The sequence below is a fragment of the Myotis yumanensis genome, unplaced genomic scaffold (genome assembly GCF_028538775.1).
Source record: "Myotis yumanensis isolate MYYU_CA2020_CCGP unplaced genomic scaffold, mMyoYum1.0.hap1 SCAF_14, whole genome shotgun sequence".
Lineage (NCBI taxonomy): Eukaryota > Metazoa > Chordata > Mammalia > Chiroptera > Vespertilionidae > Myotis > Myotis yumanensis.
Window position 1 is genome coordinate 41,004,702 of NW_027223765.1, and position 25,587 is coordinate 41,030,288.

The 25,587-nt window shown below is 54.2% G+C and overlaps 1 protein-coding gene across 6 annotated transcripts in view; it reads left to right on the plus strand.

Moving 5' to 3' along the window:
* CACNA1D (calcium voltage-gated channel subunit alpha1 D) overlaps nucleotides 1–24,064 on the plus strand; it is a 295,011-nt gene extending 270,947 nt beyond the window's left edge. For 5 of the 6 annotated variants that reach the window (XM_070390774.1, XM_070390771.1, XM_070390772.1 and 2 more), the window contains 8 exons: nucleotides 10,607–10,720; nucleotides 11,423–11,790; nucleotides 12,465–12,491; nucleotides 14,299–14,448; nucleotides 15,874–16,037; nucleotides 18,723–18,844; nucleotides 20,320–20,640; nucleotides 21,615–24,064. In XM_070390774.1, coding sequence (XP_070246875.1) covers nucleotides 10,607–10,720; nucleotides 11,423–11,790; nucleotides 12,465–12,491; nucleotides 14,299–14,448; nucleotides 15,874–16,037; nucleotides 18,723–18,844; nucleotides 20,320–20,640; nucleotides 21,615–21,908 — 1,560 coding nt within the window. In that variant the 3' untranslated portion in view covers nucleotides 21,909–24,064. The remainder of the gene's footprint in view (nucleotides 1–10,606; nucleotides 10,721–11,422; nucleotides 11,791–12,464; nucleotides 12,492–14,298; nucleotides 14,449–15,873; nucleotides 16,038–18,722; nucleotides 18,845–20,319; nucleotides 20,641–21,614) is intronic. The other variant, XM_070390775.1, reaches the window with a different exon arrangement.
* The last annotated feature ends 1,523 nt before the right edge of the window (nucleotides 24,065–25,587 follow it).

Here is a 25,587-nt window from a genome sequence, read left to right on the forward strand (position 1 = left end):
TCCCTATTAGATGGCTTCAGGGCTTGCTCTGGTGCCTGGATATAGTCTTGATATTTTAAAACCTGAAAAGAACACATAGCTAAACAATTTTCACATTTCACGAATGGGCTCCACGGAGTCTTCAAGTTGAAGGTTCAAATGATGTTAAAGCTGCCTTTTTAAATCATGGGTTAAAAGACTCTATTACATAGTACTACAGTAATGCTGAGGTGTGTTTTCCCCCCCTCCTAAACATTTATCATTTTGTTGTGTATGGAAAGAGTTTCATTTCCTTGGTGAAATGCAAATATTTCCAGTTAAGTGGTAATATCAACACATTTTACATGGTTCCGGTGGGAGTTGATGTTGAGTGCACAGCCTAGAAAATTAAGTTGTGTTCATAACCTCGACAGATAAATTCTGAAAATGCATTTGGTTCTGAAGCAAACATCAAAAGTGGAAAAATTTTGTCTCCTTGGAGGACAATCCTAATTACATTTTTGGCTTCCTCTGCTCTAAAAATGGCTTTCGATGTGATTTGTCACTCTACTTTTAATCAGCCGTAGGAGGCCCTTCCTTCCGGCATGACGAAGGGTAGGTGATGGTGTCGCAGTTAGGGAAACGCGGTCCAGTGGCAATGGGAGAACCGCACCAACAGTGTCACTAGGACGAGCACACAGGTCCTCCAGGAAGCATCGGAAGGGGGCATGGCATATTGTGAGGTGGGGTGGCTTGCCTCTCCCTGTGCCAGGGTGCCACACGGCTGACCGATTGCTAGTGGCAGTGGAATGTGGGCATAGGCATGTGCGTGCTTGTGCTGCGTCGAGTGCCGTCTGTCTGAAGAGCCTCAGAACTGGTCCATGTTCTGAGCCCCTCCCCCATGGGACGGTTTTCAAGGACACACAGAGGCACTATGGTCTCCAGCCCTGTGGGTTCCATCTGGGCTCCCCGTGTTCAGACCAACGGCAGTGTCCCCGTCTTCACGAAGAGGAGTGGCTTGAGGAGCTCCTGCGTCCACGTGTGGGCAGGAGCTCAGCCCCCGGTGTCCTCTGGCCTCTGTGGTCTGAATGAGTGTGCAGTTTCCATCTGTCCATCCATCATCATCATCACGAAAGCCAGCCTTCTCTCCAGCACCTCTCCAGAGGGAGCTGGAGAGAAGCCGCCTCAGGCCTTTTGCGTTCTTACTCATCCCCTCCATGCCACACTCACTTTAGTTTGACTCAGCATTTGCTCTTCATCCATCGTTGCCGCATCCAAGGGACCTGCATGTTTCCACGAGGAGCAAGTAAATAAAGAAACAGAGCTCTGCGGCCGTGAAAAATGTGCCCCCACCCAGCAACTAGTAGCGCCCCATCAGACCTTCCAGACGAGGGTCCTGGACACACATTTGTCCAGTGTCTTGTGGAAAGGGGAAAAGAGACCCCAAAGTGGGAAAAGTTTTGTTCATTTCCTTTTCTTTCAACATTCAAGCATTTCCTTTATGCAAAAGACGCTCTGGTGCAGTCTGAGGAGAGACTGTCCCTGGCTCATTGTAATGACAGGAGGACTGTAGGGGGATAGTCTTTTCTTTGTTTTTAACCCGTTGGGGTTGAGGAAGAGACCAGTATTTCCAGCTGGTAAACAGTCCGGTGGTCAGGTATTAGAATGTTGGAGCCTGTACCCCAAGCCAACAGATGGTGACGTGGAAAGGTGGGGGGTACAAAAGAAGCAATGCCGCTTCTCCCCTGATGGGCCTTGATCCGGCTTCCGCGGGAGGCTCGGCGCATCCACACAGAGGAAAGTGGGATGTGCAGCAGACGTGTCGTCTGTGGAGTACAGACTCCTGTTTCTAAGTCACCATCGTCTAAAAAGTAGCAAGCTTTTTTGTTGTTTTTTTAAAAGCATGATTCCACCCAGAGCCGTAAGGCTTTTCTTTTCCTTTCTTTTTTAATCTGCAAGGAGAGCAGGTGCTAACAGATGGGATTTCACTGGCTGATTCATTTGTTTCAGATGCTTGAACGGATGCTTTAGAGTTTTCTGCCTGAGCTACAGCACCAAGCTCGTTAGTCGGAAGGCGTTGGTGGCTGAGGCCTTGCAAGGGAAAAGTCTCAAGTGGGCTTATTTCTACTGAAACCGCATTTCGGGAGAAATGCAGGAAAAAGCAAACCCAAGGCCCCAGGGAGACCCCTTCCAAGCAAAGCAGTCCTGCAGAAGGCGGAAGCAGGGCCGCGGCCAGCTGCGGAGCCATGGCCTCCTGTCGCGGACGCTGCTCACGGTGGCTCTTTTTCGTGGAAGGGAACATGCGAGGCTTAACCGGTTTCCCTTCCAAACAGAGACTCAGAGAAAGGGAACGAGGGAGAGAGCAAAAGAGGGGTCAGCCGCCCCACAGAGAAATGAAATGAACACAACTTCCTGATGCTGGCCAGTAAAAAAAAAAAATTTTTTTCCAATAATAAAAAGATTAAGCAGACCTGCCTAAGGTGGGCAGCTGACTCCGTTCCAAAGTCCTGCATCCCTAGTTTGCCCGGACTCCCAAAGACTGGCAGGCCCCTGGGCGCTGAGCTGGCAGAGTTCCTTTTGTATGGCAGTCAGGCCTGACCTGACCGTCGGCCGCACTCTCTGCGGTGACCCGGGCAGGACAGGAAGCTCAGACACACCCATTTAAACTAACACATACACCCGCATGCCCAGACCAACCCAGGCAGCACCTCAGGTTCCATCTTAACGTGTCCACGGGAAGCACCACCACACCCCAACCTCATCCGACATTGTCCGTCTGTAGTCCGTGCTCAAAGCCAGTCCGGGGCTGCCTCTTTGGAAGCGGTGCGGTCTAGTTTCGAGGACACTGGGAGTCAGGGAACCTGGGCTCGAGTCCCAGCTCCAGCATTCGGTTGCTGCGTGACCTTGGGCAAGACACTTAACCTCTCTGTGCCTCAGTTTCCCCATCTGTAAAATGGGGATAACAATGTCGACCTACCTCACAGGGCTGTTGTGAGGAATAGCTAAGTGATTGTAAAGCACTTTGAACGTATAATTGCTTATTATTAAGACTACAACAATAATAATATCCTATGCCTGTTTGCTACCGGAACTTTAAGACATTTGCTTTTCTTTTATCTCTTTTCTGTTCTGTACTGTAGTGATCCATCGAGAAAGTGAGTTCTCCCCTTCTTAAGATATCTGAAAAGGCATAAATACGTAAACAGAGGTAACTCTACAGACTGGGTTTTCACATCTTGTGAACAGGAGATTTTTGTCCCAAAAGTTGCTTCGTGAGGGCCTCCCCGCTGAAATTCTCAGCCAATGCCAAGCCCTGGTTGAGGAGTCTGTACATCTATGCTGAGCCCAAGATGCCCAAAGGAGCTAATTTGAGTTTTAAAGGCAATATTCAAAAGTCATTTTAGTGCAGAAACTTGCTGTTTCTGAAGTGACTAGAGAAAAGGAGCGTCCTCAGCCCCTTTTGTCGCCCTGGTCTCCGCAGACGTAGCGGCTGCATGTGCGGGGCGTGGAGGGTGAGGTGGAGAATGTGGGGAAGCCCTGGACCGGCTGTGCTCATCCAACACCAGGCATAGCGGGGGAGCCACGTTGCTGGTGGAAGGGGAAGCCCTGCAGGCCCATCCCAGGCAGGACTGATAGGCTCCCACCCAGCCTTGAGTCCTGCTCCAGGAACATCATGTGTGCTGTGACCTTTGCCCTTTGGCCCCAGTGGCTCATGATACCAAGTGGTGTGACCTGCCTGGACTTAAGTGGACTCCCTGGCCTCAGTATGGAAATGGATGCAGCCCCAATTCTGCTCCCACATGGGTAGGCTATAGAGAGTGTAGGAGCTCACAGTGGGTTTCACCGATTCTCTCACAGGAGACCAGGTTTGATTTCTTCACAATCACCGTGGTTGGTGATACGGGGATAGGGGTGAAAGCTGGCCAGAAAACTCCAGGTGGCCGGACCCTTGCGAGGATGCTGAGTCTGTACCCGCTAGTTAATATCTAAGGCCCCAGCACCTCTGCAGACCCTTCTGTGACCCAGCAACTATGGAACTAATCCTGGCTTTGCGGGGGCCTCTGGGACCCTGCTGTGGTCTGAAGTCCCATTTCTGCTCGGATTGGGCAGTGCCTACAATGCACCAGTTATTAAGAACGTGGTGTACGGCCCTGTAAAGGAAGCTGGTCAGCCTGTGGGCACGGACCAGGAGCTAGTTCACCCCCTGACAAATGATCCCTCTTGGTCTCTGACCTGCCCTATGTCGAGTTTATTCCACACTAAAGGCCAGACAGTATGCCCTTCCCCCCACTGTCTGTGTCACACCCTGAAGCAGTCTCCAAGGGCCCGGGGGACCAGCTGACTGCTCGATCTGAGTCTCCCTAGGCCACAGCTTCAGCAGAATAGCCCCAAGCAAGTCACATGGCAGGTGTTTCCACCTGCCTTTCTCCACGGTCCTTCCAAATAGTTAAACACTGCAAAGTGGTGACTGTCGAGAGGGGACAGGTTCAAATGAAACAGGCGAATCTCGCCCACTGCGGGCCTGGCTGTGTTTGCTGAGTGACGGCACTGGCTGTGTTTGGTAGCCAAGGCCGGTTGGTGAGAGACAGACAGAAATCGTGGGGGTCGCCTCTGGCCCAGCCCTGAAACTTGGTTTACAGTCAGACTGCGGACACCTCTCTCCGTGCTCCTAAAATCCAGGTGGAAGAGAATAGCTTTAAATGTAGAACAGTTGTAGGAGACCACTCAAGTTTATTATCCTAGACTCTTCACGACTCACTCAGCAAACTTGGTACCCAACACCGCAAACCATGGTGCTACACTCTAAAACTCCTGGCTGGAAGGCACGGCACAGGCCGGCGTCCATCACGGGAAACAGAAAAAAGATGGGGCATCGGGCTCTTAAAAAGCTGACACTATGGTGTGACCCCGTTAAAAATTACATCCACAGGATTACTGGGTCCTGGATCCTATACTCTTTCAGAAAAGCACCCCCCCTCTGGGAATAGTAATTATTCTTTTCAAAAGTCTTTAAGAAGACAAAATTGCTGAAAAGGAGTTACAGCACGTTACATTATGTAATAGCAAAAGGTCTTAATTTTTGTAGCATGTTATTGAGTAATACCCACCTAGGACCCTTCATGAGCCAAAACGTGTCACAATTCAGTTATCCACGGGATGGAGCTTGCTGCCACTTGCTAATGGTCCCAAGGTTGGGTGGGTACCCGTGTTCTCCTTGGCACCCAGCAGACGCGAGAGAAATGGCTGTTTGGGGCGATAGAGGGGCACGTCATTCTAAGGCACAGGGAGGGCAACCTGATGCTGAGTGTCGAGGCCAGCTCAGAGAAAGGACATTTCTGCCCAAGTGGGAAGAGTGGAGAAAGGCCCGTGAAATGATGGCAGTGCTCGAGGGGTGAAGAGCCTGCCACCTGAGGAAAAGGCGGTGTTGCCTGTCTGAGGCCAGGTTGGCAGCAGTTCTCAAACGCCCTGGTCTCGGGACCCATTTTTGCTCTTAAGAATGAATGAGGACCCTTGTGGATCAGTATTTACTGCTTTAGAAATTTAAAGTGAGAGGTTTTAAAAACAGAATATGTGAGCACAAAGATGCCAGGTGAGGACAGCAGCACAGGCCACGCAGCCTTTGAGAACCCCCGTGTGCTCTGGAGGGAATGGCGGTGTGCAGGCGGAGGGCATCCTGCTTCATTACGCAGACTGCAGGGACCTCGGGGCTCCTGGCGCTGCCTCTGAGAGCCCCAGGGTCCCTGGAGCACACGCTGAGAACTGCTGCCCTGGGGAAATGATCCCACGTCCCCCTAAAGGAAAGGAGTGCTGGAGACTTTTTATGATCTTCCTGGTTAAACAGCCTCTGTGTATACCACTGTCCCTAACTTGAACCCTCCGCCTCCTCTCAGGCCCCTCCTCAGTCCCAACCCATTCACCTGGACACAGAGCTGCCGGTATCCCCAGTGTCCAGCTGCGTTCAGACCGAGGGTTAGACACGACAGCCCATCTCCCTGCCCGTGCTGATCTGGAGGAATGATGGTTTGAATTAGCGCGTGATAGACAGTGTTTTCCACAATCTCAGCTCCTCAGGGCACAACCGAGCCAAGGATGTGTGCGGAGCCTAAGATCAGTTTTTGTGACACCTTGTAATCGTTTGTCATTTCCGTGTGAACTTAGTGACACAGAGCTCGGCTAAGTTAGTGAAATGAGGTTGACCTTGATCTAGGGGCACCCACAGTCATGTAGGGAAATGGTCACGAGTGAGCGTTCGATTGAGACTTGACCCCAGCATTCATGGACCCAATGACTTTGTCTTGGTGGTGGAAGGTGGGGCCAGCAGGGTGTCATGGGCACCTCACTGAGCCTTTGCTATTTGGGGCAGGTCACTGAACCAGACGGGAACAAACTGGCCCCCCTCCCTCCAGCTGTAGCCAGAGTAAAGATGTGAGCCCCCTGGATAACGTGCAGGGTGATGTCACAGCTGGCTTTTCAGTGAGGGTTGGACTCACGGTGGCTGACTCCTAGAGCATCATGCTTATGATTCTAACCCTTTCTGTAACTCGAGGAGTGTTCATAATGGACACACCATCACATTTTCCCTGGAGGAGAGCGATGACGGAGGGGTGTACGTGCGGAAGAGGCGGGGGACAGCCTGTAGATGAGCAGGTTTATCTGTGAGAAGTTAATCGCCAGTTCCTTCTTTGAAGGGAGCTAGTCTAAAATCGTCCGGCTGGGTGGGTAGGGGCTGAGTCCTGCTGAGGGGTTAACTAGAACCGGCTGAGCAGGGCCAGCCACCGGGTGAAACTGCCAGTGATGGAGAGCCCGCCAGGCGCGGGCTTTGGGCTGGAGTCTGAAAGCCTGGCACTCACTCCTGAAGATGAAAGGCCTGGCCCCGTGCCGACTGGGGATGGGCATCTCTTACCTCCACTGCTACAGTGTAGGCTCAGAGGGGGTTGGGCGTGCCTGCCCTAGTCCTGAGAGCCGGCAGGTGACCGTGTCTGATGGCACTAGCTTAGGGAGACAGGCAGAGCAAGTGTTACACGCGCACCCAGGAGGGAAAACGTAACCCTGAAAACGGGCGAGAGGAAGGAAGGTAAACGAATGTTCAGTTTTGATGTTAAAATATCATAATTTTATGCTATTGCTTCAGAAATATTTAGAGAGATTTTATAGTTTGGGGTTTTTTTTTGTGTGACTTGATCATTTAGTAGAGTAAATATCTATAAAATCCCAATTAAATGGTGTCTAAATTTAAAGCAGCAGTCTACAGGCAAAGCGCCATTTCTTTTTTAAAAATATATTTATGATAACATCTAGCATTTAAAAATCAACCAGAAACTAGGCTTGATTCTGTTTAATATTTTATATGATTGGACATCTTAAGTCAATAATGTTTCTATTTTATAGCAATTCTGTGTTTATTCAAAACCATAATTCTACTGTGATGTTAATGGAATGACTTTATATGGCTAATTCTGTTGGTTTAAGTGCTATGACCACCTTTCAAATTAAAATAATATTTTGGCTGAAAGAGGTAGACACAGATATGGAATACGGAAGCATACACAATTTTACTGGCTGTAAAGTGTTTATTTCAAGAAAAAAAATGTTCTTTTTTTTAGAGCTGTAAAAAAATATTTTTTTCAAGGATTTAAGATAGTTTTCTGAACTTGGGGGGATTGGAATTTGTGCCTATGGAATTTTTGGAGCAGCCTAAGCTAACTTTTAGCTCGATCTGTGTGCTAGAAAAAATTCATTATCCTGTTTTGTGATATGTAATAAATTCAGGGTGCTGTGCTTCAGCTTCGTTTTAGTTTGAGTTTGGTAACATCTCTTTCCCTCATTCCCAGCCCTGGCAGACACCCTGCCTGGCCTTCCCCGGGTCCCCCTTAAAAGAGTCAGGTCAGTCCCTGACTCTTAGAAGGCGTGTTTCTTGCCGCGTGGAGCAAGCCAAATGTAACCGTGACTTCTAAGCCTCTGCTTTCCTGTCTGGGAAGAGGGATGCCTTCTCTCCTCCTCTGCTGTCTCTTTAATAAATATGTTGTCATTACTTGTCTTTGGGAATGGCCTCTTGGGCCACCTCTCGATTTCCTCCATGATTTATGTTGCAAACAAACGCTCTGTCCTTCCTGTGTCTGTTCACTCTGGTGTATCATTGACGACGTGCTGGAGACAGTTTTTGTTTTTATTATGCAATTGTGTTATATGTGTATTTCAGTGAAATGTCAACCCGTCAACAGAGGATGATGTGAAAAATTATCCAAATAAATAGTTTTCTATTCCTTTTCTAGACCTAGTGCAATCAGTTGGATGACAGTGATCAGGGTTATTTGTTGTTATTTAAGCTCCGTGTTCCTGGCCCACGCTGCCTTGTAAGAGGGGTTAATATACATCATTTAACTGGGGGTGTTGACGTGGTGCATTGTCACCTCTGGGTTTTTTTTTTTTGTGGGGGCAGCAACAGGTGTCTCAAGCCTGGTCTCTTCTTGTCTGGGAGCCTCAGATACGCAACAGCCCTTTCTCCCCGTGATCCAGAATCAGCCTTGAAGCCTGTCTTAGCGTCTCTTCCCTTGGTAACTGTGCCCTAGAAAATGCTGACTGAATGAGCCACAGGCTGTTCAATACGACTGGGCTCCACCTTCCCGCACATGCCTGCAGCCCTTGCCATAGACTTGCCTTCTTGATGTTTCCATGAGAATGGCAAGTGCGTCCCCCTCCAAGCCCAATGACCCCCTGGGCTCAGACGTGTTGGACTTGGGATCCCAAGAGAGGGAAAGTGTGTGTGTACACATGTGTATGCATGTGTGTGAGTACATATGTGAACAAGTTGAGTGTACATGTGTGATCACATGTGCCTACACGTGTGTGGGTGTGTGCCTGTGTGTGCATGTGAGTGTGTGCATGTGCATCTTGTGCCTGTGATCAGAGGGACAGGAAAGGAAGTGGCAACCTCATTGACACACCACGAACTGTTCCGGGTTTGGCTCTGGGACGTGTGCGGCTTTCCCCTGCGAGACCATGGCATTCCTAGCTAGGAACCCGAAAGCTTTGGCGCTGGGTGGCTCTCTCACGCCCACAATTCACGAAATGGAAAGATCGCTGATCCTCTCTTAAAAGCCTGGTTCAAAACAGACCCAGGCTCATCTTCCTAGACAGGTGCTACTATGGAGGACGCCATTTTCAAAAAGAACCTGTTGGGAAGTTTTCGTACAACTTTATAGTCTAAATTAACACCAGCACCACTGGTGTCTGCAAAGACCAATCTGAGAATTCCCACACCAGTGGGCCCAGCCCTGCTGGACCTGCCCACTGTCCCCTCCTCCAGCCCCTCCCCCGCCTGGCCACTGCTGGGCCATCTCAAGTATGGTCATCAGGCTCCGTCTGTGTCCTGTGCCCACCGCTGCTGGACGTTGTGGAAGAAGGACAGGGAAGAGGTCCCCCTGACAACCCACAGTTGGTCCGTCCTGACATGGGTGTGTTAGCTGCAGGTGGAGCCCTGCACAGCCAGCCTTCAGTGGCTGCTTGGTTTGCAGGCTGGCTGGCAGCAAATGAGGGTGCCCCCCGATACACATGAGCAGCCTTAGACCTGGGGCGGGGAGGAAGTGCCTCTTTCAGATGTAAGTCTTTTTGTGGAAAAGGGTAAATCTGCTATCGTGTGCCTATTCGTCTTTGAGTCAGCATGCTACTTTTCCTCAAACGGATGGTCAAAACATCATCATTTTCTCAGAGCCAGTGACTGTACCTTCCCCATATCTGGTCCATAAGCATCCCAAATGTTCCCTACAGAAGTTGGGAACAATAGGAAGGCTTCTCCCAGTCCCTGTCCCAATGCGGCCCGGGGCCCAAGATAAGGAAGGCCAGTGTGAGGCCTCAGGGAAGGCAAAGTGTCTGTGAGGGGCCTGGGCATCAGCGGTGGGGCCGGCACGGCCTCCGAGGCTGGTGAGCCCATGTCCGTGTGTCATGGTCTTCAAGAGGACGCCCGACAGTTGGCGCGGTCTCAGCCCGAGCACAGGCTGCGACCAGGGTCCCACGATGGCCCCGGAGGCGGCACTGCACAGCGGCCCAGGTCTGTGTGCATGCCAGTCGTTCTGTCACGTCCTGAGTGTGCTGGTGGTTGCCGTGTGTTGTGTCCCTCCCTCGCTCCCATGCTTTTTAGCAGAACCAGTGGCCCCGGCGGCTGCTGGGCTGCTTGCCGTCCGGCACTTGCACCTAGGCTTCCTCATCCTGGACACCGCCAGCCAGCCCTCGCCCTCTCCCTGCCCAGCAGCCAGGCTGGGCGCCCTGCCCTGCCCAGGGCCTGGGAGATGGCACTCTGCAGGATATCCTTCCGCAGACTGTCGCTTAGACCTGGGCATGGGCTCTTGGCCATGATAGACCTAGTACTAGTGACCAGGCCCTGTGCCCTGCAAAGGGGAGGGGGGCATTTGAAAGGAGTTTCCTAAGTTGGGCCTTGAGCATCCCAGGCTCGACCATCTAGAACCCCTGACCACACCCTACAACCCTGAGGCTGCAGGGACTGCCGTGACGTACAGACAGCGGTCAGTTCCCGGGCTGTCCTGTGGAGACGCTTCCCTCCCACAGCTGAATCGGCAGGAGCAGCGCCCGGACCCAGGCCGGGCCAGGGCTCCCGCGCTGTCTGATCTGTTTGCCGTTCTCCTTGATCTAGGCGGGGTTAAGGACACTGCACGACATCGGGCCAGAGATCCGGCGGGCTATATCGTGTGATCTGCAAGATGATGAGCCCGAGGAAACGAAAGGAGAAGAAGAAGATGTAGTCAAAGTAATTATTCCACGCACAGCTACGCACCAGCCGCCTGGAAATAGTGGGGCAGGGCTCCAGTTGGGGCAGTTAATGAGCCACAGCAGTGCCCGGAGAATGCAAGCCAACCCCGGGGCGTAGGGGGCTTTCGGACCATGCCCTCCCCCAGCAGCCCTCCCCACTCACCAGCACCTCCTCTAGGGCCAGGCCTGCCTCTCCAAGCTCACTCCTCTGCCCCGCGCTGGCAGCTCCCAGGAGCTTGGCCACAGCCACTGGCTGGAATGGATGAGCATCTGGGTGCTTCCGGCAGCTGCCTGCCCACACGGCCCCCTTCTTCTCCGGGCCAGTTCTTTGAGCTGCCAGGGGTCCTCAGCCTCCCAGTCCCCCAATCCCCAGCCCAGGGAGCATGCCTACCACCCAACCTCACTGGCTGGGGCTGCCAGCCAGCCCTGCTGGGTATAAGTCACCTCAACTTGGAGCAACTGGAAGCGCACACGCGAGTGACAGCCGAGAGCTTGCTCCTCGGCTCAGGAATCGGTAACCTTCCTCGTTTCAGGGGGACCAGCCCCCACGCAGACACATTGAGGCCCTCAGGTCATTCTCCAGGGATCCTCCGGAGCTTACCTAGAATTTGTGTTTCATGTAGAAAAAAATGACCTAACGTAGCTAGCCTGCATCAAATGCTTGTTAAATTACCTGGTGTGTTCTCCCATTATTTTGCAGAGAAATGGTGCCCTGCTTGGAAACCATGTCAATCATGTTAATAGTGATAGGAGGGATTCCCTTCAGCAGACCAATACCACCCACCGTCCCCTGCATGTCCAAAGGCCTTCAGTTCCACCTGCAAGTGATACTGAGAAACCGCTGTTTCCTCCAGCAGGAAATTCGGTGTGTCATAACCATCATAACCATAATTCCATAGGAAAGCAAGTTCCCAGCTCAACCAATGCCAATCTCAATAATGCCAATATGTCCAAAGCTGCCCCCGGAAAGCAGCCCAGCATTGGGAGCCTTGAGCATGTGTCTGAAAATGGGCATGATTCCTCCCACAAGCATGACCATGAGCCTCAAGGAAGGTCCAGTCGGAAAAGGTAACCTTTACAATGTGTTGGCACGCGGTGATGTTGTGTCTGCCCCCACCCCCATGCGCTGGCACAGGCAGGAGATCCCCAGTGGACATGGGCAATGGAACCTGTGAGTGTCACACGGTCACGGCCTCTCCGGGGCCTCGCTGCAGGATGGCCCTGAAGGACAGCGGGCCCCGGCCATCCTGTGTCCTGCTGAGTGATACGCTCCTTAAAATGGCAGCAGGCGCAAACTCCGCCCTCCCCAGTTGTGCCAGCAGACTTGGGGCTGGGCTGGCAGACCCTTCCTGGGAAGGGCTAGACGGCAGGTGTGTCAGACTCTGAGCACCTTGCAGTCCATTGGGTGACTCAGCTCCGTGGCTGTGGTGAGGAAGCAGCCACGACGGTGTGAGAAACTTGTTTTATTTTGGACACTGAAATGTGAACATCGTAGAGTCACAGGTGAAGAAATATTTTTCTTCCGTTGATGGTTTTCAGTTGTTTAGAAATATAAAAACCACCCCTAGGTCATGGCCATGCAGAAACAGGCAGCAGCCGTGTTTGCCCCGTGACCCACAGTTTGCCAGCCCCGCTCTAGGTAGTAGCCTGGTAACTGCATTTTAAATTCTGTTGGACATATTTAATGTTTATCTTTTCCCTTCCTCCTCCCCTCCCTCCCTTGTTATGCATTTCCTGGATAGAGCCCGCTATTATGAAACTTACATTAGGTATGTGCCCCCTGCCTGTGTTTATGTGTGAAATACTGTGTGTTATAAGTGTGACCAGTTGGCCTCTGAATGCAGAGAGATGAGAAGTTCCTGCAATATTTTAGCTCAGGGCTGTGCACTCAGGAGGCGGGGGAGGGGGGAGTGGCTTCTTTCTGCCACATACCAGGGGTCCGGCCCGAGGGCCATATAAGGCCTATGAAATGATTTGGTCTGGCCCTGCCAAGGCATTAGGGGTGAGTTTATTAAATATTTGACCAAATAGAGCAGGCTAATTTTTAAGTTGATAATTCTATGTGGCCCATGAATGATGTTATAAATATCCAAATGGCCCTGGGCAGAAAAAAGGTTCCCAGCCCTGGGACCATTATCACCCAAGGACTGGCATTCACGTGCCAGGTGCCCACAGACCAGACCCTGAAGACCTTGGGGATGGACGGCACAGGGAGAGCCACTGTGCACCGGTGCCCGGGCCTGTGACGTGGGCAATGGCTGCTGCTTTCTGGGGTCAAGCCTCCGGTGGGGTGTTGGTGAAAGCATGGCCCGGCCTCCTAGAGACCAGGGGCCAGGTTTGCTCCTTTGCCTCCCACGCAGCCCTCAACACGTGCAGTGTCACCTGCTCCATGTCCGCTGAGCGGGTGGGAGGTGGGTGAGAGTGGGTGGGTTGGTGGTTTTGCTGGTGATGGGAGGGTAGGTCTGCTGGTTTAACAAGTGGGATCTTGGGCCCGAGGCCAGGGAGAGGGTACAGCACACAGCACTCAGAGGGAGCACAGGCCTCTCCCTGGAGGGAGCACAGGCCTCTCCCTGGAGGGAGCACAGGCCTCTCCCCGGAGGGAAGCCGTGTCACGGCGCGGCTGGTTTCCTGAGGACCCAGGCCCGCACGGCTAGGCTTCAGGGAAGCATGAGGACAGCTCGGGGCAGCGGGCAGGCTTGGAAAACTTGGCGGACATCATGCATGAGTCTCCCCTGGGACACTGTATCCAGAACTCCCGTCACCTGTGTGGGTCGGATGCAGCAGGAAGTGGGTGGCCAGGGAGTCTCTTTGTCCCAGGCTCTGAAGTCGCACGGGGCCCAGGTAGGAAGGAGCGGGGATCAGACAGATGGCCTGGGAGCCGTCTTTTCCCTGGGACTGCTGGTCTCGAGGGCCATTTTCTTGCTCTGTTCCCCAAATTAGATCTACTCCTTGGCCCCAAGGCCCCTAGTCGTTGTGGTCTGGCACCAGCGTTATGCAAGGTACTGAGAGAGAAACTTCTCCTGGTGCGTGTACACACACACACACACACCACACACACACACACACACACACACACACACACCACACACACACACACACACCACACACACATACCACACACACACACACACACCACACACACATACCACACACACACACACCACACCCCACACACACACACACACACACACACACCACACACACACACACCACACACACACACACCACACACACACACACACCACACACACACACACACACACCACACCCCACACACACACACACACACACACACCACACACACACACACACACACCACATACACCCACACACACCACACACACACACCCACCACACACACCACCACACACACCCACACACACACACACCACACACACACACACACACACACATGCTGCGCTGTTGCCAGTGGCCTTAGCCCAGTCCTGGTTGAGGCAGGTGTGCCCAGGGAGAAGCCAGGTGCGCGTGGGCAGGATGCTGGCTGCACGTGGAGGCACAGCTGCAGGGCGTGGCTGCCACCCGCCCAGGTGCTGAAGTCCTCTCTCCCAAACGCAGGTCCGACTCAGGAGATGAGCAGTTCCCCACTATTTGCCGGGAAGACCCAGAGGTCCAGGGCTACTTCAGGGACCCCCGCTGCTTGGGGGAGCCCGAGTACTTCAGCGGTGAGGAGGACTACGAGGAGGACAGCTCACCCACCTCCAGCAGGTGAGGGCTCGGGGCTTGGCCGACGTCAGAAGGCCTGGCTGCTGCCTGTCCTTGGTGCTCTGCCTGTTCCTGATGCCCCGGGCCACCTGCAGCTGCACAGGACCACAGGCTCCAGGCCAGAGGAAAAGCTGAGCAGGGGAAACGGGGCCAGAGGGAGGCCGAGTGGAGGCCGTCCTCCCGGGCTGTGACCATTTCCCCCAGGACCTGTGGGCCTTTCAGCGAAGGTCCAGACATGAGAGCTGAGCCTGGCGTGCAGGGTCAGCCTTCATCCGTTCCTTGTCTGCTGAGAGGCCTGTTCCTTCGTGAGCGCCGCCCACGCTGAGCCAGGGCTCTGTCTGCCGAGCAGCTCTGCCAGCCCTTCGCTTGGGGCCAGGGTGGGAGGGTGGGTCATAATGAACAGCACCTGTTCCCCACTCTCATCGAGGGGTCGCTCAGCAGAGCTGCTTCTCTGGGCTTCTGTCCTAAAGGAAGAATGTCTGAGGTTAAAGGGGATACTTGCTTTAGGGCACATCGTGGGCAGCACAGGGGGACAAGGCCACCTGCCATCCTCTTCTCTGTAAATTGCATCTCACCAGGACCAGGGGCCCACTGAGTGGACATGGTACTGCTTGAGGTCCCTTCTGGTGTCGGAGCTGTTCTGTTAGCCTTGTACCCCAGCAGCCATGGCTGGGCCCTCGCACCCCCTGCCTCCCCTCCCCCGGTTCCTCCCGCCCCCTCCCCTCCCCCAGTCCCTCCTGCCAGCCCCACTTCCAGAACCACTGATCCTGACGAAGTGGGCCCGACCTCCCTGGTCACTGCGCTTGCACCCCACGCCCACCACTTGGCCCCCTTTCCCGCTCGGCTGGCCTAGTCCCACCCTCCCTTCAAGGACCTGCTCCAGGGCTCTGCTTCTTCCCCGAATGACATTGAGGTGCCCACACCCCAAAGCACAGCCCACCTGGCCCCTCTCCTCCGGCGCTGGCCTTTTCCATCTGCACCAGACGTCGTGCATGTGGCATCAGCTCAGCTCCTGAGGGGAGGGACCGTGCTTCACGCATCTTCGTGTCCTGGTTTCCAGCCCAGCACCTGGCTGAGGGCAGGCGCTCGGAGGGCTTCTAGGGGAGGAAGTGAGGGGGTGATCGTGAGCTTGCAAGAAAGCTGAAATCCACCTTTGCCCCGGGCCTGAGGCTGCCCCGGCCTGGGGGACACCACCAGCACCCCATTCATCACAGGCCTGCCTTCCTGGACCAGCCCTTGTCCTCCATCTAGAATCTTCTGTGAAGCTGAGGACTGCCTTGTTCGCAGCTGGTCCTGCTGTGCCTGTGGAGCGGGGTGGGGGGGGGGGGGACTGTAGAGGGGGGTGGGTGGGGGGTCTGAGCTAATGGGAAGCTGTTAACTGGGAGCTCACATGCCCCTTCCTCTCCCTCTCGCCCTTTTGACCACCAGGCAAAACTACAGCTACTACAGCCGACACCCAGGCAGCAGCTTGGATTTCGAGCGGCCCCGGGGCTACCACCACCCGCAAGGCTTCCTGGAAGACGACGACTCGCCCATTTGCTACGATTCCCACAGATCTCCGAGGAGACGCCTACTACCTCCCACCCCAACATGTGAGGCCAGATCTTTTGTTTGGGGTGAAGCCTCCCAGAGACCAGGTGCCTCTCCCCCGGCCCCGGGGGTTGGGGGAAGGTGGTGATGGTTGAGGAGCTGCCATGTCGGGGACCTGAGTCTCAAGGCCAGGCCCCGGTTGGAGACCCTATCGGCTCTCCTGTCTCATCGTGCCCCGTGTGTTAGAGCTCAGACCACGTCCGCGCTGCTCTGACTCCGGGAGCAGAGGAGATGGCGTGCGGCCTGGCGTGGCCCAGCGTGGAGGGCCTGTAGGGGCTGTTTTGCATGTTTTCCTTGCCTTTGAGCTGGGGACCCACACTCAGTGGGCAAGATGTGCACCCCTGCTGTTATCAGAGCCACTCTGGGGGTCGGGTCACCACCCTCAGGGCGGAGGGATGGAGCTAGACTGAGCGCAGGTCTGTTGTGCCAAGGCCCACGCCTCTGGGTGCCGGGTGCCTGGGGTTCCTGGTGTCCACCTCCTCAGGCCACACCTGGGTGTCTCCTTTCTCCCCTTTTCGCCCTCCTCCCTCTCGCCTTTGCCTATGGTCTGCCAGGGCCCTCTGCCCATGGGGCAGGTTTTGGTCTGGGTGGTGAGCTCTAGGGTAGGCTCCCATCATGGGGCCCGGGAATCCCCTCCCGCTGAGCAGGGGCCAGGGGCTGGCTGCTGCCCCACCGGGTTTTGTTTTGTTTTTATTGATTTTTTACAGAGAGGAAGTGAGAGGAATAGAGAGTTAGAAACATCGATGAGAGAGAAATATCGATCAGCTGCCTCCTGCACACTCCCTACTGGGTATGTGCCCGCAACCAAGGTACATGCCCTTGACTGGAATCGAACCTGGGACCCTTCAGTCCGCAGGCCGATGCTCCATCCACTGAGCTAAACCGGTTAGGGCCCCCCCGGGTTTTCCTCTTCAGGAGGCATAACTGGCGCTGCCCGGAGATCTGGGTCACCCCCGGGAGGAGCTCCGGCAGCAGCGGCCCTGCCAGCTCCCGGCTGGGCAGTTTGATTTTGGACATGTGGGCATTTGGACGATGGTTAAATATCCACTTCTGGTGTTTCTAAGGAGTGAAGCATGTTTTTGAACGGGACTTTAATCAGTAACCAAAAAATAGCCAAGACACATCGGCTCCCAGTCTGCCGACTGCACACACAATACCGACCATGGCTGGGTGGCGCCAGGGCCCTCTCTCTCCAGCGCCCACACTCCTGCTGGGCGTGCAATCAGACCCATTTCCATGGTTAATATTTAATTTCGCACCCTGAACACACAGCACTTCTGGCCTCCATAAATACTGGATGACGCACATGCAGTGAGCTGGGTGGAGGCCCGTACCTGTGAGTCCATGGCCTTCCCAGGCCCGCCCTTTGGCGGCTGCGTTAATGCCCGCTGTGCACAGATGCCACCCCTCGGAAGTGAGGAACCAAGTGGACACGAGCAGCTGCCCTCTGTATTTGCAAGGGCAAATAAAGAAAATGTCTTTTATTTGTTTTACTGCCTGCAGGTTCAGAGCTTGGGCGGGGAGAGCATGGAGCTCCCCAGCCGATGTTCTCAGCCTTAGGAGGGTGACTTCCTCCAGCAGAGATGGGTGTGACCAGAGGAGATGAAGGGGGCTGTGTGGACCCCTTTTCAAAACCGAAAGGCACTATCAGGGAGAGAGGGGTGTGGTTTTCCTTTCCTGGCCCTGAGTTTCCACACCTCCCCCCCCCCCCCCCCATCTGATCCTAGGACTAAGGATCAGACAGCCTTCCTCCTTAGAACACTATGAAATCGGTCCCCGTGGTGCGTGGAGGGCGGCTATCCCACAAGGAGGCCCCAGCACGCCCCGCAGTGCCTGTTGGACCTGCGAGACCACGAGTGCTGTCTGCCTTGTTCCTCTGGGCTTCACGCACTTGGGGGGCAGGGCCTCACAGAACCAGCTGGTGTCTGCAGTTTCCAATTCAGGAATTAGGGGGTGGCGTTTTTTGAGCAGGCCCTGTGAGCTCAGGAAGCAGAGGTCACAAAAGGAGCTGCTGAGGAGACCGGGCCACCCACTGTCTCGGGGGACCAGGCGGGCTCCTGAAACGCCTCCCCTTCCCGTGGCGGTTTCCCTGGGGGGGAGGCCTGTGGCCTGTGCTGGGGGACCCTGGACCAGATGGCTCTCCTGTGCCGGCGCCCCACGAAGCTGCAAGCTCTCGATCTCTTGTCATCGCTCACCCTGTGCATCAGCCTCTATTCAAAGCGACAAGCTCGCTCTTTAAAGTTCGAGTTGTTCTTTTGTCTTGTCCTCAGTGCTGGAGAAGCTGGCTCTTCCCCAGCAAAAGGCTCTTCTCCTTGCCTGGCTGAGCCGATAGGTAGCGAGTCCCTCCCTTTAAGGCAGAGGTGTGAACGCAGGAGCACCCGGAGGTACCTCAGGCCCAGAGACGCTTAGAGAGCCTGGAGGTGGGAGTGAGCGGGGCTGTCGGCAGGGCCATGGGTTCCAGAGCGAGGCTGTGCTCTTGCCTGCGATGCCCGGTCCCCACCACATGTAGGGCAGGGGCTGTGGCAGAAGAGCTTGCACTTAAAACACCTCAGTGGGCTTCTTCCTCATCCTCCCTCCATCACTTGCTGCCTCCGGGGCTCCCTGCTGGCCTCGGTGGCCACCGGGACTCCTGGCCCTGGTCCTGCTGGAGAGCTGGTTCCACAGCTGCTCCTGTGCTTCCCCCTCAGCGCATCGGAGATCCTCCTTCAACTTCGAGTGCCTGCGCCGGCAGAGCAGCCAGGAGGAGGTCCCGCCATCCCCCACCTTTCCCCACCGCACGGCCCTGCCTCTGCACCTGATGCAGCAACAGGTGAGCCGGCCCCCGGGCCTTGCCCCGATGGCTCCATGGGCACCCTGTGTGGGACCCCCTCAGACACCCCTTTCCTCTTGGCTGCCAGCCCCAGGGGGAGGGAGAGAACCCTCCCATACACTGGGTTCCATTGTGTGACAGCCCTGCGAATAGACACTGTCACCAACCCCATCACATGGATGAGATGAGAAAACATAACTGAGGGTAGGCGAGTGCCCGAGCCCACACAGGAGGTGAGTGACCACGCTGGCATTTGAGTCCACGGCTGCCACCTGCCAAGCTGGGCTCTCTGTCTAGGCACCGACTTCTCCCCACGTCTCCCTCAGCGATGAAGACAGGGCCTGGGTACAGCTCACAACGCGGGGAGTGGCGGCTTCTAGACCACCCTGAACAGCCAGCAGTGCCCTTATTTGCTCTGAGAGGTTCTTCCTTCATTTACGGAGCCCTCTGCGGGCAGGGCTCTGTGCTCACGGCGTGGGTGAGCCCCCAACCCTGCCTGCGAGGGGAGCGTGGCCCAGGGAGAAGGACCCCTCCACAGTGAGAGTGCTGGACAGGAGGGAGCGGGGGCCAGAGCCGCTCACCAGGGCTTTGCCTCAAGGACACGGACTTCTTTCTGAAAGAGCACACCAGAGGTGCTGTCCACTGTGCGAGGGCGGGGAGGAGCGGGGGGTGCAGGCGGAGGGGCTACCTGGTCAGGCGTCCGCTCTGTGAATGTGCGGAGCCAGCGCTCGGGCAGGGTCCCCATCCTGAGTGTCCGGAGCACGTGAGCGGTAGCTGCCATTTCCGATTGTCTATTTGCGTCTCTGCCGCTCCGTACTCCTTTGTCCTCAGTGTTTACGTTCATTTTGATCTGTGTCCTGCTTTGTCCGGGATGAAGGACAAACCTGGGAAGGCTCAGGCCATCAAATACCACGATGCCTTCCCTCCCTGAGCCCCCGGCAGGCCCTGCGGCTGTCTGCACGGCTCCCTGGCGGGCATGGCTTCCGTGAGGCCAAGGGCCTGAGCTGCCCATGAGACTGTGCTGGGTTCCCCGGTGCAGAGCTGGGGTGCCAGAGGTGGAGAAGCAAGGCCTGTGCCTGGGGCTTCAGAGCAGGCAGGGGCCGCCGTGGGCATGTGCGCTAGAGCAGAGAACAGCTGGGCGTCCCTGCGCGCTTGCCCTGAGTGTACTTCACATTTCAGCCCAGTGCCTGGCTGCCGTGTTCACACGCCCGGCTTGTGTGTCTTCCCTGATGCTTCGTCGTTCTGAAACAATTTCAGTTTTTCTTGGGAACAGTCATAGCAAATGGATTTGGGGGGAAAGAAAATATAGTCTGTTGGAAAGCCCACTTCCCACTGCCGATCACTTGATTGACTCGGCGCGCTTTCACGGTCCTGTCCGGGGCTGCCCCGCAGAGCAGTGCCTCGTGCTGGGCCGCGGTGTGAGGCCCGAGCCCAGGCCGCTGAGGACCCCGTCTCCCCGCTCCCTGTCTCCTCAGGTCATGGCAGTCGCAGGCCTAGATTCAAGCAGAGCCCAGAAGTACTCACCGAGCCACTCGACCCGCTCGTGGGCCACCCCTCCAGCGACCCCTCCGTATCGGGACTGGGCGCCGTGCTACACCCCCCTGATCCAGGTGGAGCCCTCGGAGGTCCTGGACCAGGTCAACGGCAGCCTGCCCTCCCTGCACCGCAGCTCCTGGTACACGGACGAGCCTGGAATCTCCTACCGGACTTTCACACCAGCCAGCCTGACCGTCCCCAGCAGCTTCCACAGCAAAAACAGCGACAAGCAGAGGAGCGCGGACAGCCTGGTGGAGGCCGTGAGTGTAGCTCACCCGCTGCCCAGGGAGGGCCGGCCTGGGACAGGCACAGCAGGGGTGGCGTCCTGAGAACCACGCAGAGCAGGAGTGGGCGGTGGGCGGAGGGCCGAGGGCGGGAGGGTCTGGAGCCGGGCTACCTCGCTTCTGATCTGGCTCCACCATTTCTTAGCAGCAAGGATGGTGCCGACAGCATGAGTATAGACCAGTGATGGCGAACCTTTTGAGTTCGGCGTGTCAGCATTTTGAAAAACCCTCACTTAACTCTGGTGCCGTGTCACATATAGAAATTTTTTGATATTTGCAACCATAGTAAAACAAAGATTTATATTTTTGATATTTTATATATTTAAATGCCATTTAACAAAGAAAAATCAACCAAAAAAATGAGTTCGCGTGTCACCTCTGACACACGTCATAGGTTCGCCATCACTGGTAGACCCACTAGTCACTGCCGAGCCTCACAAACAGCTGTCCCTGGGGTCACATGTGCTGTTCCTGCGACTGTTACCCGTTGACACTAAGAGAGTCTTGTCTTCCCCAGTGGGTTTCATTCTTGTTGGGCTATGTATAGCAGCGGTTCTCAACCTGTGGGTCGCGACCCCTTTAGCGGTCGAACGACCCTTTCACAGGGTCACCTAAGACCATCCTGCATATCAGATATTTACATTACGATGCATAACAGTAGCAACATTACAGTTATGAAGTAGCGACAAAAATAATTTTATGGTTGGGTCACAACATGAGAAACTGTATTTAAAGGGCCAGAAGGTTGAGAACGACTGAATTGTATAGTTTCTGAGCTTCGTGATATTTCAAAGCCAAAGCCATGCCCACTGACATGTAGTTACCATGCACGAGATCTGGCGAACACGGCTGGCCACGAGGTGCATTTGTGCTTGAGGTGGGTTTTCTGTCCTTGTCCCCCCGCAGAGCTTTTCAGCCCATTCATGCCGTCGATCCTCTTTCCTGCGCAGGTCCTGATATCCGAAGGCTTAGGACGGTACGCAAGGGACCCAAAATTTGTGTCGGCGACAAAACATGAAATTGCCGATGCCTGTGACCTCACCATCGACGAGATGGAGAGTGCAGCCAGCCACCTGCTGAACGGGACCGTGCACCCCGGGGCTAACGGGGACGTGAGCCCCGACTCGAGCCGCCAGGACTACGAGCTCCAGGACTTCGGGCCAGGTTACAGCGACGAAGAGCCAGACCTGGGGAGGGAGGAGGAGGACCTCGCAGATGAAATGATCTGCATCACCACCCTGTAGCCCCCAGGGGGGGGCGGACTAGCTCTGCCCTCAGGTGGGGTGCCCGAGGGCCAGGGAAAAAGTGCCTCATAGTTAGGAAAGTTTAGGCACTCGTGTGAAGTCCGTGTTCAGTTAGACTTTTGTGCAGGTGATGTCATGCCTCAAGGAAGCCATAAACCTGTAGGGAACAGCTGTGCTCAGAGCTGAGCCCCAGCTGCGGGGACAGCAGGTCCCGCCCGTGCACGGAGGACGGGCGCCGGGCAAGCCTGCCCTCTTGTTCACAGCCCACGCGGGGCACTTGCCCGTGCCCGCCGCCCACAGGCGCAGTGGGAAGGTTAAAGGTGATGACGATCACCGTGCCTGTGTCATTACCTCAGCCATCGGTCTAGCATATCAGACCTTCACTGGGCCCAGCATCTCCCTCCCAGACACCCTGCTTCCTGGCTCCTGTTCTGAAACACAGTCAGTCAGGGCTACCCACCAGCCGTCCTCCGCAGAGGGAAGCAGGACCTCACAGGCAAGGTTTTCTGTCCCGTGACACCAGTTTGCACGGGAGCGCGCCGCGCAGATGGTCGGTTTCTGACTGTCAGGCCAAGGGCAGCCGTAAACTGGAATCCTAATGCACTCGCAGCCAGGTCCACTTAGATACGCTAGTTTGTTTAAAACTTAGACTTACTGTACATGACTTGTAATATACGATCATTTGTATTTGTAAAGAGATGGTCTATATTTTGTAATTATTGTATCGTATTTGAACTGCAGCAATATCCATGGGTCCTAATAATTGTAGTTCCCCCCACTGAAATCTAGAAATCATTGGTATTTTTACTCGGACTACACGGAAGTAGGAGAAATTGAGCCAATTCTCATTTATTCAGTGAAAAATCTTTTTGGGGGTGAAATTTTAAGTTCAAAAGAACTTGACACTATATAGATTTTTCTAAAGTATTTTGAGTCCCTATAAGATACACCCGATGACTCTTTGTGGTCTTCTCCCTGGGCAAGAGTGCTGTGACTCGAGAGGGTACCTTTTGCTCCACCACGGGCGGTTTTACTGTAACCCCCTTCCCCGTAAGTTCAGGACAAGACTGACCCCGTGGCATTCCTCGGGGTGGGTTTTCTCACCTGCCCACACAGAACGTTCTCACAGGTGAATGAAGTCCCTCTGCTCGTGTCCCCTGGGAGAGGTGAGGCTGCTTGTCTTAGGAAATACTAGTGAGGAATGCTGGGGGCGGGGGGTGAAGGAAGCAAAGTGACGCGATCCTTAGAGGGTTAGAAGATCGGGGTCCGGACAAATAGTATCGTTGCCTTTTTACAAAACATTGCTGTACTGTGTGTTCTCTCCGAGGGCTTTTATATGCAACTGAATGAGGGCTGACGTTTTCACTAGAATGCTCTCCCCCTGCGATTGTACTTCCCGAGAAAACCCACTTTGGGATCGTTAGACCCGGCAAGGCTTCCTTTTCTGTTCACGGAATAATGCTGACTTTGTCAAGTTACCTTGGCAGGGATTCTCTGCAGTCAAAAAAAAAAACAGGTAGCAATTTTTGGGTTCAAAATTTTTAAATATTAAATAGACATCCTGTTAATGTTGATTTTCTTTTTTTTGTAAATAACAATACTTTGTTATGAAGACCTTACAAACCTCTTCTTAAGACATTCTTACTCCAGATCCAGGCAAAAACTCTTCAAGGTTTGTAAATGATTATTTCTTGACGTAAATCCTTTTTTTATTAAATGTAAAATGTTCTTCAGAAGAAAATTGCGTAATAATTTTATTGTATTTGGGAGCTCTCCTTGCAAAGAGCTGGCGTTTGCCAGTGAGAGCTTGGAAGGGGCGGGCACTCTGTGAGGGCAGTTCTGTAATTGTGTAGATTTTTTTTCTTACTCTCGTTGCTCCGTCGATGCCTATGGTAACTTGATACCAGCTGCAGAGAGCACTGTTTCTCCTAAAGGGCTAAACCACTGTTACCACCTCCTCGGACTCTGTTTCTCTCTTAGGTATTGGTCTTATTGTGTGGCTTACCAGCACCGGTCCAGCATTGCCTACCAGGACTGACTCTTCTGGGATAGGCAATGATGTTTTCCAGTCAGTACTTAAAAATGGGCATTTTTATGGGCTGCACCACTCCTAATCTCTGTCTGCTTTAAGCCTGGTTCAACCTCTCACCTAACATTAAATTTTTCTTTGTAAGAAAAATTTGAAGTTGTAGAGCATGTTTTTTTCCCCCTTTGTTTTAGGGAAGTTTTATGATTAAAAGTCTTTTCTTTTGGTTCCCGTTCCGTCCCACAAAAAAAAAATGTCACTTTGCTGTGTCCCCAGGAGTAGTCTTTAGTTTCTTTAACCTGTGTTTTTCATAGTGTCACAAAATGGGAATGGCAGCTCTGACGTAACTATCAGCAAGCAGGAGCCTCGTTAACAACGGTCTCTGTGGTTTCCATCCGGATTTGGCCGGATGGTGCTTCCCAGGTCGATTCCAAGATGTTGCGGCGTTAGCCCAAGGCCAGGAAGGGGGGGGGGGGGGCGGGGTGCAGGCCGGGAAGCGCCTCGGTGCACAGTGTGGGCTTGACCTGCTGGACAAGCCGAATTTATTGCTGAGCCCATGCAGGTGAAAGAAACCAGGGCCATTTATTTCATGTTGCTGTTGCTTTAATAGGCTACACCATGCGAGTAAGTGTCTTTGCCAATCATCTGCTTTTCTACAAAGGTTTTTATTGTTATGATGGGCGGTCAGTCAATTTGTTCTAAAAAATGGTCACGCACAGCTCCGGCTCCTTTAGGCGACGACCCAGCTCAGCACAGACTCCAGCTACGCTTTCGTTTGTGGAAGCGTTTTTACTTCTCTACAATGATATGTCTCGTCGCCTGGGGACTCTGAGGGCAGGCGAGACTGAGGAGCAGGCCTGGGGCCCTCGCTTCCACCATGGGAACAAGCGGAGCGTGGTCTTGAGGACGGTGACAGGAGATGAAATGAGAGGACTGCCTGGGTCTTGAGACCGGCCAGTGAAGAGTTTGTGTGGTTTTTCCCCTGATTTTTAAGAGAAACGGATCTGGGTGTTAGATCTGATGTTGAGTTGATCAGTGGAAATGGGAAATGACCTGTGGGTGGAGGGACGTGGTTTGGCTGGAGAGGAGAATCTGCCTGAATGTGTGGAAATGCCGGTTCTTGCTGGTGCGCTGGGAAAAGGAGGTCGTTCCCCGGGCAGCTGCTCCTACCCGCGTGTCAGCCCTCGTTTGGTCAGGGAGACCGTCTGCTGATTCATCGGCCTAAGCACAGGCTTCTTCAGAGGGGTCAGCGCTCCTGAGAGCCTGGACCCTGGACACAAACGCAGCTTTTATGCTTTTAAACCACTTTTTGTCAATTACATTCATTTTTTTTTAGCTACTGCAGGCTTTTTTTCAGGGATTTAATGGGCAGTCTACCCCCACTCAAAACAGACTCCAGCTGTGCTGTCTTTGTTAAAAAAGCCTTTATTTCTCTAAAATAATATGCCTTGTCTCCTGGGAACTTTGAGAGGCAGGCGAGACTGAGGGGCAGTCCTGGGGGCTCAGTGCGGCCCAGCCTCTGCAGCAGCCTGGCTGGCTCCTCGCCCCACCTCTGGTCGGCACCTTCTGCCCCCCTGGCTTCCTCAGACAACAGCCCTCCCTCCGGCAGCAGGGTCCCGTGACAATGGAACTTGCAGGCAGCCTGGTGGTTGT